Here is a 14,058-nt window from a genome sequence, read left to right on the forward strand (position 1 = left end):
GAAGCTGAGCGCAACATATTTCCATTAGCTCAAACTATATGCTAATCCTTTACTGTTGCTATCAGCAGAGTCGGGAGGGTTACTCTAAAAATATATTCTGTTATATTTACTTCTAAAAAATATAATCAGTAACCTCATTTGATTATCAAAGTATAAAAGTAACTTAACCTGATTACTTTCCGTTACTTTTGGATTACCTTCATATCAAATGCAATGTGAATAAATATGAAGAAGCCAAGATATTTCGTATTTATAGGAAAACCTGCCTTTCATTAACCCTTAAGTGGTTTATATATCCTGGGGGATACAATTGTTTGCCAGGCTTTGTCCCTGTGTAAACTTGGAGTAATAACAGTGTAGTATGGGGGTAATATTGGCTTTGCATGTGTGTAATAACGGTGTGACATGGGTGTATTAAAGTACAAAATCAGTGTAATAACTCTACTATGGGTGTAATAGGGTTGTAGTAACAGTGTAATACGGGAGTCATAACACCGTAATAACATTATAATATTGGTGATACATGGGTGGAATAGGGGTGTTTTAATGTGTTATATTGTTGTAATTTTGAAAATAGCAATCAATACATTTTCCAGATATTGCCCATTTAAGATTTTATCATATTCAGGCAGCAGTCTACACACCAAAACTGAACCTCATGAGCACATACTCCAGTTTAAAAAAGCAGGACTCAAATCTGAGCTGACAGAAAAATGCTCCGTTTCAGTTTAATACACAGTTAAGCTCACACACACTATTTTATGAACATTTAGGTTCACCTGCTGAATTAAAACAGAAACAATGAACCAAAGAAAGTGAAAAAATAAAGCAGATTCAGGCAGTAGGCGTATAGCTTCACTCTTAAAGTATTAGCCTACAGAACAGAACAGCTGACAGAGGAGAGAGAACATCTGATCCTTTACAACAAACACTAGATGATCTTTTACATTTTTTAATAACATTGTAATCCTGCTAGTAATTTAGAAATCAAACAGTCATCTGATATTGTCTCTTTTTTCAAACTGTAAGGGAATCCAGTTACTTCATTACTCCCTAGGCCTGTCTCATTAAATTAGCATTCAGTTTTTAGTTTGAGTCCAACATTGTACACTCTTGTTAAAATGGGTTTCAATGTTTACAAGAAATCAATTCCAAAGGGAACATTACCCTAACTGTATTCGAGAGTTAAAAAAAAGTCTCAGTAAATTGTTTTATCATGTAAATTCTGGTCTTGGGTGGCAAGCAACAGTGAAAAGACATTTTTTCTCTCTCTCCTGTTTGACCTTGTCGTCTATTGTGCACTCTCAAGTCTTTGTTCCACACCATTCTCCCTCCCTGCAGGGTTTTTTTTTTTTACCAGAGAGGGTGAGAGAGGTGATGGCTGGTAAACACAGAACCAAGCTGAGTCCAAATTAGGGCAGTGAACCGACCCTGCCAAAACCAAGGCCAACGGCTTCTTCATGTCAGCTTGTATAAAGCTTAGCTTTACTGATTTTAACAAAAGCTCTCTGAACTCTGTTATGGAGGCCAACAGGTGCAAACGTGCTACAACGGCCCAAAAACACTTACATTAGTATTTATTTGGTTGTTGTATTCAAATATGAGTTATAGAAACTCAAACTAAATGTTCAGTGTGTGTGCTCGCTGCTTGTTCACACATACATCTAGGATCCTTACCGTGCTGTTTATTCCGCTGACGGGCGGACCGTTCCGTCTGGCGCGCTGTGAGTCTCATGCGCTTTCTATGTGTAACATTACATTTCAAAGGTTCATTTTACAGTTTAATTGTATGTGAAGCACAACAAAGCATGCTGTTGTTCTTTATCAGCCTTTGAAACTGAAACCATTTTGGGGAAAAAAATAATATGAAATTAAATAAAATATATGAATTATCATAATACATCATGTACGTGCGACGATTAGTCAACTAAGCGCCTGAGTTGACGACTAGAAAAATCTTAATCTAGTTGAGGCCCTATTAAGTGTTACACCAGTATATTTTTAATTGCCATGTTAGCTAGCTAGCTTACTGCAGTTCTGCAATAATATCAGAAGGAATCATGCACATTGTCAAAATGAGCCAATTACATGTACATTTTAGGTGAGTTTCCAGAGACAGTAGGCCAACTTTAAAATCCCCGAACGTCACCAAGCGCTCCGATCCCAGCTGTGTGCGTCACTTTTTAGTATCCGCGTTTCCATTGTGTTTTGAGCTTCAGAGTTTCTATTTTTAGGGGTGCAGCATTTTTCATAAACCCTGCGCATGTTTGGTCATGTCGGTGAAGATCTTTCTTCATTTGCATGTGTTTTAGCACATTTGGGCTTTTATATTTGCATCATTTTTGAAACTGCACGTTTTCCATCATGGAAGTGTTTCCTGTCGGCTGCCATAGACTATGAAAGACAGTCGTTGGTAGATGTAGTCAAACAAATGAGCTGTGAAACATTTAATAATATTAATTGGAGATTTATTCAGGTCATAATTACACATTGTCTGAATGAAATATTGTCCTTAAAATGTTGCACAAACAACTGGCATGGCAGTGCAAAACAATACAGCAGGTGGACAGAAAAACGTGCTTTGATACAGATCATTTTCATCTTGTATTTGTACCACGGACCAATGAGAACACAGGCGCTCAGATATGATGCTCTTGTGAGTACCATCAGACAATCCAAAAAAAAGATTGGAATATTAACAAATGTTCATATAAAAAAAGTCTCTGTAAAACAAAGCACAGCCTTAGGTTAACATTACAGTGCATAAACTACATGCAGTCAAAAAGAGGGCTAAACTCGGTATGCAGTAGTCTACCACAGTTTAAAAGTACATGAACTCAGTGCTGTGACATGCCACATCGGAAAGAGTAGCAGGATATTGTCAGTTTGGTCAGTTTACAATGAAACAACTACACATAAAATACTAAAATTAAGACATTTATCCTGTATTGTAGTCAATAAAAAAAAAATCACTTTTTTCTTCAGCAGAGACATGAGACAAGCCTCACTGTTAGGATCAAACTTTAAACAAACTTTAATATAACACCATGCCATCATTTTCTAAATATTGCTAGTGGATGGATGGGCCGATAAGAACCCTTTGACATTTTAACTTAGAGTACATCATTCCATTTCAAGTGAATAAGCAGAATGGGTCATTTACTATCCTGTCAAGCGATGTATTGCTACTGTATGTGCAAGTGAAGTTAAAAAAACTAAAATCGAACATGAGAGTAGATCACAGTCATCAGAAACCACTTTATAAAAACTCTTCAACTAAATACGTTGTGGCAATTATCTAATGTTTGGTGCAAACAGATGTCAGAGCTGCAGGAATTGCTTTTTAGAAGAGCTGCTGTCCTTCAGCATCAAGACAATGTTTTTTTCAGTGGTTAAAAAAAATCCTCTTGCACAACCTCAGGATGTAGAAGTGATTTCTAACTCAGAGGAGCACTGTGAGATTTAGAAATCATTATGGAGATATTCTGCAAGATATGCAACTTTTTCTAAAACACAAAAAAAATGAAGTAATCTGGACTGAATTGCAAACAAGTCTCTTGCTGTGTCTCTCACACTCAGTTCCAAGTCAGCCAGTTCTTAGAGTTTGAGCCTAAAAAAGACTTCACTGCTTTCTGGGGGGGACTGGGGCTGTCTAGGTGACGGGGCTCCGAGGGGGGCGAGCTGACTCAACAGGTCCAGGCTGGTGCAGGGACTTTGGGCCACGCAACACGCACCTTCAGGGTTCCCCCGCTCCTCAATGGGGCTCGTGAGACTTCCACTGCCAAGGTTGAAGCTTGCACTCCTGCCCTGGGCCAGGCCCTGGAGCCTCTGCCGTTCCTGGGCCTTTTTGGCCCTGTTTGCGATGTAGCGCACCCTGCTTTGGCTCCTTGAGGAGGTCCTTCTCACCAGGGTCTCATCCACAAAGTCCTCCTGCGACTCTCTGGGTTTGCTTTCTGGGGCAAAGTCCCTAGCGGTCAGGGGCTCCACATCCGTCAGCTTCCGGAGCTGCTCTGTGAAGTCGCTGGTCAGCCGGGACTTCTGTGGGCTCCCCTTGCGGAGCTGCTCTCTGAGGGGCCTGACGATGAAGCTGCGGCTGATGCTGCGGTACTTACTGTCAAAGTTACAGGAAATGTCCTCAGAGGTCAGATCCCCGAGGCTTTTGGACATGGAAGCTGTAACTATCGGGGGTTTAGCCGGAGGGGACGGCCTGCTGGTTGATGACTGCTTGAGCCCCTCCATGTAGAGCCGGCTCCAGGTGTGCCTCCTCTGAGTCAGTCTGTTGAGCGAGTCCACAGAAGCCTCCTCGGGTGGCTGAAGGGGGCGGGGCTTAAGCTCATCTCTCGGGCACTCGTCTTGCTGAAGATTGGGGTTGGACTTGCTCTTGCTGACTCGCAGGGTATCGTAGGAGACTAGCGCTGAGTGGCGGTAGTTGACCCAGTGAGGGTCACAGGTGCTGCTGGCCGTTGGGGGGCTGCTGAGGTTCTTCCTGGCCAGGTTAGGCAGGGACAGGTCGATGACGGTGTCGCTGGAGGAGATGCTGGAGGAAGAGGACATGCTGTCTCGGTGACTGACCGGATCCAACTTGCTCCACAGGCGGTCGTTCATGGTGGCGTCCGTGCAGACCTGCGGGACTGCCGACTGCACAGTGGAGGCTACAGCCACCAGAACATGGCCCTCACTTTTGGTTCTTCTCACTGGTGAGTGGGATGGCATGGAGCTAAAGAGGGCTCTCCTGGCCTGGGCTTTCTCAGGTGCAGGGACGGCGGGGGTTTGTGGAAATTCTGTTACAGCGGCAGGCTTCACCCTGTGGTCAGACTTTACCTCCGCTGCGCCATGTTTCTTTTCTTTCAGGTTTTCCTTCCGGTTTGGTGAGCGCTCCATGACAGAATCAGTGCCTCTGTTGTTCTGGACAACTTGTGATGGTTCAGTCCTCTCAGAAGTCAGATGGAGCGACGTGGTTCTTGAATTGGTAGTTGGATTCCTAGGTTCTCCGTTCAGCTTGGTAGGAGAGTATACCGCACCATTTGAAGGAGAGGCCAATGGGCAGTCTGCGTTTATGGCTGTGGATTGCAGTGGAGTAGATGAGGAGCGATGTGAAGACAGGCTGTCTTCTGGATTGGAGACAGAACGGATGACACGAGTGGTTCTGGCTTCGTCAGAGTGTAGTGTAAGAGGAGCTGGTTTCTGCACTGTGGAACAATCTGAGGAAGACACACCACAAGGAACTATGTTACTGTCTGCAGGGGTGGAACAAGTACTCATCTTTTACTTAGGTAAAGCAGCAATAACATGAGTAATAGTCTTGCATTAAAATCTTTCTTAAGTTAGTAGTACAATTGACATAAACCCAATCCAGAATCATATATATCCTAATATAATTATTAATGCACTATTTAGTTTTTATCACAGCAGGTAAATGTGAAACTCATTTTAATTAATGATATTTTGCTGCTGGATATAATATGATTATATGTCCATGATTTTTAAATTACGTTTTATTACATTACTAAAGCTGTTAAAGGCATGTAGTGAAGTAAAAAGTACAAGTATTTATAGGTGAAAATGCTCAGGTGAAGTACTAGTAGGCTACCACAGTACTTGATAGGGGTGGGAATCACCAGGGTCCCCACGATACAATTCTATCGTGATACTTAAGCCACGATACGTTTGTATTGCGATTCCACGATATGCTAAGCATTGCGATACCATATATTGCGATATATAATTCCACACCTTATATTTAAACGTGACTGCATTTCTGATTTCGTTCTCCACTGACTCCATCTTTGTTTAGACTAACTTCCTGCCAATCCCACTGATCATGACCGCACAAGAAAAAGCTCAGCACCATCTAGTGGATTGAAAAAGCAATTGTTACCAACTACTTTCATTTGGATTTATAATATGAATAGTTTTTATCATAAAATATTGATACTATGCTGTATCAATTACTGCCCCCACCCCTAGTACTTGAGTACACTTCCCACCACTGACTGTATAGTAGAGAGTCAGTGATGGAAACGAGTATATATAAAAGGATAAGCTCCACAATAACTTTGCAAAGACTAATCTGCGGCATGCTAGGTCAAGGAAAAATCCCTGGCATTAAAGGAGCCTTTACATTGCCTTTGACTGACAAATGGTGCTGAAAAAATCTTTGTATGTGGAACTGACCAAACATTATTACTATTTGAGAAACCCACAGGAGGTTTAGCCTTTGCAGACCGTTTACATGCAGAAAAACCTATGTAACGAATACAGGGAAGGGAAAACCCCAAGGAGCCCAATAGGGCCCCTTTAAGTTTTAAAAATAATTAAAGTTTAAATTATTTCTGTCTTTTCTCATGTGTTTCTTAACTAATAAGGTTTATAAAAAAAAAAAACGTAATTTGACTATGTTCCTGGGTCTCACCATTTCACAGAAAAACACAAACCATTGTACAACACAGACAAGTGATTCTAGTGATTCTGTGCACGACACAAAGCTTCATTAATAAAGTGTTTCCCTCCCCACAGTGAGGGTCCCAGCTCCGCTATACTAGCATGTAAACACACACAGCTGGCAGGTGTTTGGAATTTGAAACCCCCCACAGGTGTTACACATGGGAAATGAAGCATGTTGGTGAGACAGAGATGGGGGAAGTGAAGGTGAAGGTGCACAGGTTCAATTGGAAGGTAGCATGCGGTTTACCTGGCTCTGGTCATCCCTTCAATTCTGCACTAGTGACAGAGAGAGCGTGCAAACGGGACAGAGAGGAAAAAGGATTTTAGCAAAACTGGAAAAACAGGGAGAATGGAGGCAAGACAGAGAGAGCATCTGAACAAGAGAAGATATCACATATTGATCTGCACATCAACACGAGAACAAACATCCCAGCATTTGTTCTATAGCCTGGAGAGAGTTAGGTCAGATGTCAGATTCAGTAGAGGTTCATCATATGACATGTTGACTATCTGCTTGCATTACATAACAAACAGATACCAGAACACATGAGCTTTTGCACAATTCCAAAGAAACTTGTTTCCCCCCCACTAGATGAATTCTTGTAGTAAAAAACAAACGCTGATGGCTATCACGAGATGAACTTAGACACACTGGGGAGGGGGGATTTGGGTGGAGCATCTGGAACTGGAACTGGAGAAAAAAACCATTAATCTTTAGGGGAGGTTGGGCTCACGAAAGTATAAGGTCGTCTGCCAATAGAAAGGTTGCTGTTTTGATCCATAGAAGTCAACATGTCATGTCCTTGGGGAAGATAATTTACCCCAAGTTGCTCCTGATGGCCACCAGTGTGTGTGTGTGTGTGTGTGTGTGTGTGTGTATAGGTTAGTTTCCTGAGCAGAAGCACCCTCTATGGCAGCCTCTGAATTCTGTCAAAGTTATTCAACGTTAGATAAATATGGTTGAATTGTTCTGCATTTACTTACGTATTGGTCACTTGCACGTTGTTTTGCACTATTTTATTCATATTGTTCTTGCTCTATTTTCATTTTTTTTTGTCTGAAATATATATATTTGTGGCATTATTTTAGGGACTATGGATTTCCATTGCCAAAACAACCCTGTAGCTACTTTTACCTATAAGCCTTTAAATATCTGAATCTTGAAGTTGTCATGATGTATCTGACACTTTTGAAAGAGCAAACCAATCCAGACTGAAGTTCTTTTTCAGCATACTATATTGTTATATAGTTTGGATCATTGTGGCATCCTTTGCAGTGATTGGCTGCTGTTGGAACATGTTATCAAAGCACTGCTTTGAGTTTTCTGTAATTATGTTACTTGAGCAAAACAATTTGTTTGAAACTACTCCCAATAGGAGGTTAAAAACTTACCACTTCTCTCATCTGTCATGCATGGGGGCAGTGCCAGGTACCGGAGTTTAAGATATAGAGAAAGCATTTAGTAACATTTCTAGAATCAATTAATTGAAATTCTTTTAAGGTGAAAAGAATAGCTAGAACTGAGCTCTAATTTCGAAAGGAACACATGGGAGATTCGATCGGGCCTTACACTATCAGGGACACATGGGGTAGACTAGAGGGACGATTCTGACAGCATTATGCTACCAAACATTCAAGATCTTGGGAAGCATGGCGGCTAACTGAGGTCTACAGGAGACAACAGCTCCTCTACAGCCACGACACAGTATCTACCGGGTTTTTGCTAATGCTGCCTGACGTTTATCTTACCGGCAAAGAACATGGGGGACTTATGGCGCAACTCTTCCATTTTCTGGGCGAACAGCGCATTCATCTCCCGCTGCAGGGTGCCTACAGCCCTCTTGCGGCTGTCGAGGACAGAGCGTGGAGGCAGCATGGGGGGGGACTCCAAGCTGCTCTGACTGCTAAAGCTCTCGCAGCTGCTACAGTCGCTGAGTGACAGACCTTCGTGTGTGTTAGTGAAAGGCGCTAACATTGAAGTGCTAACGGTGCCGTAGTTGGGGGGTGTTGCCTGCTGCAAACAGAGGTTGGTCCTGCAGTCTGGTGTGGCAGTGTTTGGTGAGCGTCTCCGGGGGACACTGCAGGACCGGGTGCTCCTCTGCGGTGCGTCAGGATGACGGCGGATGTGCTGCACACCCAGAGTTTGCCTGAGTTTGGATCTAGGGAAGGGTATAGGTCGGGGGAGAGATTTCTGAAACTGGGCCTCTGTGTTTGCCCTGGGGAGGGAGGGAGTCTGCTGTGGCTCTGTGGGGGCAGCAGGGGGGTGGGACGTGGTTACGGGCTCTGTCTGTCTCTTGGTTGAGGAGGTGAGGCTCTCCTGTCTCTCCCTATCTTCCGGTTTGGACCCCTGCCTTTCCTTCACCTGGCCCTTCCTCTCAGCCTCCGGACTCTCCTTGGTACTGACCACACAGGTGATGCAGTTGGAGGATATCCCCACCCTGCCTGTACTACTCAGACCGACGCGGGCAAACACCCCCTGCTTCATATCCAGCGGGTCATTAAAGTGAGGCCGACTGGCCCGTTTCAGAGGCTCAGTCATGGCTGTTCGCCGAGCAGAAACATGGCTCTTACCTTTACCCTCTTCGGGGTGAAAAGCCCCATTGGTGTCAGGACGCTCCCAGGGGCCCTTGGCTTGTTGGGATGCCAGTGATTCCCTGTTGCGGATCTGTGGTGGTGTGGGCTGGTGAGAGGTGCCGGCAGAGGCCTTGTCCCTGTCCTCAGACTCTTGTTCTTCACTAGCCCCCTCTGAGCTGTAGTCTTTGGTGTCGATGGCGATCTCCGGGAAGCCCTTCTTGATTTTGGGCTGGCCTTTGGTGGGTGCGCTGGCGGTGCGGCGCAGGAGGTGGGCCCCGAACGGGTGCTTACGGCTGTGCTGTGCAGCAGCATGGCTGTCCAGGGAAGCCTGCTTTGGGTTTCTGTGAAACAGTCCTTTTATACCGGTGGCTGCTCTGGCCTGGCAAAAACACAACACATCATCATCGTCAGACACACAATGAATCTTAATCAAACAAAAGGATTGATCATACAGGGACAATGTCTGCCATAATCCATGTGGTACTAGCCCACACTGTATTATGCAATGATACATTTAAAGGTTATTGTTCAGTAAGCATGCTTGAAAACATTAATATCCAATTACAGAATGATCCATTAGTCTTTACATGATCATTCAGCAGTCATGATGACCACATCTGAATACAGCAACTGCTATCCCAGTATTTAATAATTTGTGAGGCAAACACATGCTTGAAGCTACACAGCTGCTGTGTGTACAGTTAACAAACAAATCACATTTTGATGCTTTCGAGTTGTACAAACCTACACCATCAGAATAATGAAGATACTTAACACATACAATAATTCGAGAAATGGTGGCTTTAAGATGATGGGACAAATACAGATATGATTTTTTTTGTGTAAAACCAATATAAAAGCGGTTACTGAAAACGTATCAGCAAAGAAGATACGGTTATAGGCTGTTCCTTCAGGTGCTGCATGGTGATGTGGAATGTCTCAAACACTGGGGCATGAAGGATGACGGTGATAAGGACACTCAGATAATGACATCAGTGACTGTGAAATCAAATATCCTTTGGACGAGTTTAGAGAAGTGCGAAACTAAATGGAGCATCACTGGTTACATAAATCTATTGCAGTTACTTGTCATCAAGCGTTTCAAACGACGTTAAAGAAGTAGATCCAAAGAGTCTGACTGTGGTGAAATGCTAACAGGACAACGTAACAGCAAAGCAACAATAAGACAATAGTAGAAAGAAAATAAGTATTGTGGGGAAAAAAATGGGAAATGTAGGCTGAAGTGATAATGATGGCCCAATTCCAAACCGACCCCTACACACTCCCATCTGTAGGCTAACTCCCAGCTGAATGAGGCTTCTTCAATCAGATGGGGGGTGTAAATACAGTGGCAAGCTTTGGGACAAACTCCCCTCTCTCCAGCAGAAACAAGAACTGCCCTTACTTTCTGTAACCATGGTTTCGAATCAGCGTTTCAGTTGAGTGGCGTTTACTTTTAACATCCAAAGTACTTCCAACGCAGTTCTCTTTATACATCCATGGTTAAGTCAGGTCCTACGCAGACGTCCTGTTTGAGGGCTTAATTACCTTCTCCTACTCCCTGCTAGTTGATTTGGAACAGCCCTCAGTGTAGCACACGCTTTCACGCTCGAACAGAGGGAAAATGGGGAGTGTGTAGGGGTTGGTTTGGAATTGGGCCAGCATTTGACACACTACCAGGAGACTCAATATATCCTGAGTTGCTGCCTGAGGGGATTTAACCTGCAACACCCTCACCTTACAACAGAAGCCTAACAGTATGAAAAATAGACTTGTCTTACCCAGAGGTCAATAAGCTCAAGTTATAGCTCTACCTCAGTCCCAACATGTGTTGCATAATATTACACATCACTGCCATAATTTGATATGGATACCAAAGAACTGGGCTGCAGCCTGCATCCAAATTCAAAATTGGCTGTGTCAAGACAATAATGTGACTGACTTATGCCTGGCTCTTTAAAGTCTTTTCCTACGGGACAAAAACAATACAACATTATGACGAAAAACAAGAGAGTACTAAATGTCCTCAAAGGCACTGGAACTGAATACCCCTGCAGTGCAGCACGCTGAAAAACTCCTGAGCACAGAGGAAACATGCCAAAAACACAAGAGAGAAACAAAGTCCTCCGGCCTGGAAGACTTCCTGATACACATCACTCTCTCTTCTATTGAACAATTGACTTTGGATCTACTTGGAGGGGGGGGGAGGTGCCAATGGAGAAGCAGGCAGGTCAAGCCTTCATAACTCATGTGAGGCATGAGTTGGCCATGTAGTTTTAGAACTTGCAGTTGGCTGCCAGGAGGGGGCTGTATGTGTGAGTGTGTGTGTGTGTATGTGTGAGTGTGTGTGTGTGTGTGTGTGTGTGTGTGTGTGTGTGTGTGTGTTTGTTGTTGTGGTGGTAGGGGGGGGCAGGTGGCTCATGCAAGATGCCGACTGGGTCTCACTACACCTGAGTTTTGAGCGGCAGCTTCAGGGCTCCTAAATATTTCCTGCCTCTAAATGGAGCGTTTGGAAAAAGAGGGGTCCACTGAAATCACAAACAGACACAGGAAGAGAGTGAAAATCAGAGGAGGAGGATGAAAGAGAGAAAAAGATTGGGTTGGGTGGGGGGGTCAAGAGAGAAATCACAACAGTAAGCAACTGCTGAGAAAGAGGAAGTTCAGAGTAAGGACAATATGAACAGCAGTGTGGTCATTTATTACATGGCAGCCGAGTGCTTCTAAACTGAAGGGGGAGACAGAGCAATAACAGACACTCAATATGTCTGCCAGCGGACCATCCCCATTCCACTGTGAGCGTGACTAAAATGTATGCATTGTCATATTGACACTGGACAGGGACAACATAAACAAAGTTGTAAAAATCTCAAAAAAATGCACCGTATGCTGATGATGTTTATATATTTAAATCTAATCTGCTGTATCAGTTCACCATCTAGCATACATATCACTCAAGTAGAGGGCTGTAACGGATTTTAGCATTGCAAGGGCTCCTTCAACAAACAGTTATGGGATTTTACCACTGGATGTTGGTATATTTCTGAAAATAAGCTCTGTGGCTAACACATTTAAGGTTCTAACACGTTTTGTTCAGCAGGATAATCTCTGCATATTAAATCCACAAGCTAATTGCAATCTCTAGAAGTAAAAAGCTAATGCTAGGCTATAAATAAACTGCATCACGGTCACATGGCTGCGCGGCACCGCCGGTAAGCTAAAGGCTAAATGTTAGCCGTGAAGACATATAGTAGTTTATTTAGACACTTGTTAGCAACCACTGTTTTAAAATATCTCGGGCTTGTGTCAACCACAGGCTTCTAACCAATAAACACGTCCAGAAAAACATCGACTACGAGACGAGGGACACCGAAGTGTTAGACTGCTAACTCATTTCTGGTTACTGGAACTTTAAGGGTGTTAATTCTTTGATGAAGGGGTCTTATTACTTTTAATCAGATAGAACAAAAACATCAAATATCCGGGAACAACCTTTTTAATTTCTTAGAGAGAACATATATTTTTAAAAATCCTATTTATTTGTTAATGTCTCTGATACTCTGAAGCAGTTATTTTACAGAGTAGGAGAAACATCAGTGCGTTTTAGAAGATTTTAGAGGGGCTAATCTGCTGTTGGGTTTCTGAAGCTTGAACTGACATTTGAGAGATGTGTGGAGAGAATATGAGTGAGATTTATAAATAACAGCCATACAAGACAAAGACAGACTGAAGCTAAATAAACTAGACCTACAGTATAATTATCTTTGACCTCTCTATTATGCAGCATCAGGGTTGGGAGAGTTACTTTAAAACTGTATTCTCTTACAATTACTAGTATTATGAAAAAAATGTAATCAGTTACATTGTGCAATTATCAAAATACAAAAGTAGTAACTTAATTACTTTGTTACTTTTGGAATACCTCAATATCAAATGCAATGAAATAAATACAGAAGAAAATGTATTTAAATAAGATGTTTTTTATTAAAGTAAGACTACAGACTAATGTGACCTTACCTGGGAATAAACCCAGATATGAAGTAAGAACAATGTCAAAGACTAGACTACAGAATAGTTTATTTTACTAATGTCCATCTGAAAGTGGCCTAAATAAAAAAACACAAATAAAATGCAGGCAGTACGTCTACCTCAAACATATCATTCTTTATTTTTAAATCTATTGTAACATTGTAAGCCTGCTAGCAATCCCACATTTTTAAAAATATAACAGAAATCCGATTACATCTTTTTCTATTTAACTGTAAGAGAATACAGAAAGATTTGTTGTATTTTGATTGTTTTATCCTGTTATATGTCATCCAATACTACCCAAGCCTTTGCAATATACTAATGTATGACACAAAATGTTGAACGTCTTGTTGGTGTTTGATTATATCGGACCTCCTGACTTCTTTATGACATGTTAAGTTAATGTTATGAATGTATCTGTTTAGCATTTTACCGAGAGCTCCTGTATGAAGTATATGAGATGCTACGTGCAGACTCTGGTGGTTTTCGTGATAACAGACTCCATATGATGTTTGACAGATGTGCATGGTGAGAATTATTTAAGTATTTTTTTTTACTTTGCTGAGCTGGTGCATTTAAAATAGTAATCAATTTATTTAGTACATTTGAAAAGAAAACTCAATTAACACATTGAACAAAAATGCACCCTAACCCTAAAATGATTGGCCGATAAATCACTGGCTATTCATAACTGTATTTCAAATCCAATATAAGTTTGGCTATAAATAAAAAAGACTTTACTTTTAATATACTCCAATAACACATTTCTTTATGCATGTTTTCAGCTCCCTCCTGCAGTGGTACCTACCTTACCAGTGATGTCATTCACAGCTACGTGAACAAAGATGGAAGCCTCCTCCATACCTTCCAAGTACACATGGCGATAACCTGCGCACACCAACACACACACCAGGGTTATGAGTCCAACACAACAGTGCAGATGAAGATAAAACACTCTTATATCAATCAGCAGTAAAAATACCCTTTTCTATTTTCAGATTCTATCTAAAGAAA

At 42.2% G+C, this 14,058-nt stretch overlaps 1 protein-coding gene across 7 annotated transcripts in view; it reads right to left on the reverse strand.

Annotated features, from left to right (window-relative positions):
- Nucleotides 1-2,446: 2,446 nt before the first annotated feature.
- Nucleotides 2,447-14,058, reverse strand: part of plch2a (phospholipase C, eta 2a) — a 212,049-nt gene continuing 200,437 nt past the window's right edge. For 5 of the 7 annotated variants that reach the window (XM_063891096.1, XM_063891104.1, XM_063891120.1 and 2 more), the window contains 3 exons: nucleotides 13,853-13,932; nucleotides 9,016-9,397; nucleotides 2,447-5,201 (listed from right to left, as the gene is read on the reverse strand). In XM_063891096.1, coding sequence (XP_063747166.1) covers nucleotides 3,598-5,201; nucleotides 9,016-9,397; nucleotides 13,853-13,932 — 2,066 coding nt within the window. In that variant the 3' untranslated portion in view covers nucleotides 2,447-3,597. Of the gene's footprint in view, nucleotides 5,202-6,691; nucleotides 6,721-9,015; nucleotides 9,398-13,852; nucleotides 13,933-14,058 lie in introns of all 7 variants that reach the window. The other 2 variants (XM_063891129.1, XM_063891138.1) reach the window with 2 other exon arrangements.

Source organism: Eleginops maclovinus, chromosome 1 (assembly GCF_036324505.1).
Source record: "Eleginops maclovinus isolate JMC-PN-2008 ecotype Puerto Natales chromosome 1, JC_Emac_rtc_rv5, whole genome shotgun sequence".
In the NCBI taxonomy this organism is placed as follows: Eukaryota; Metazoa; Chordata; class Actinopteri; order Perciformes; family Eleginopidae; genus Eleginops; species Eleginops maclovinus.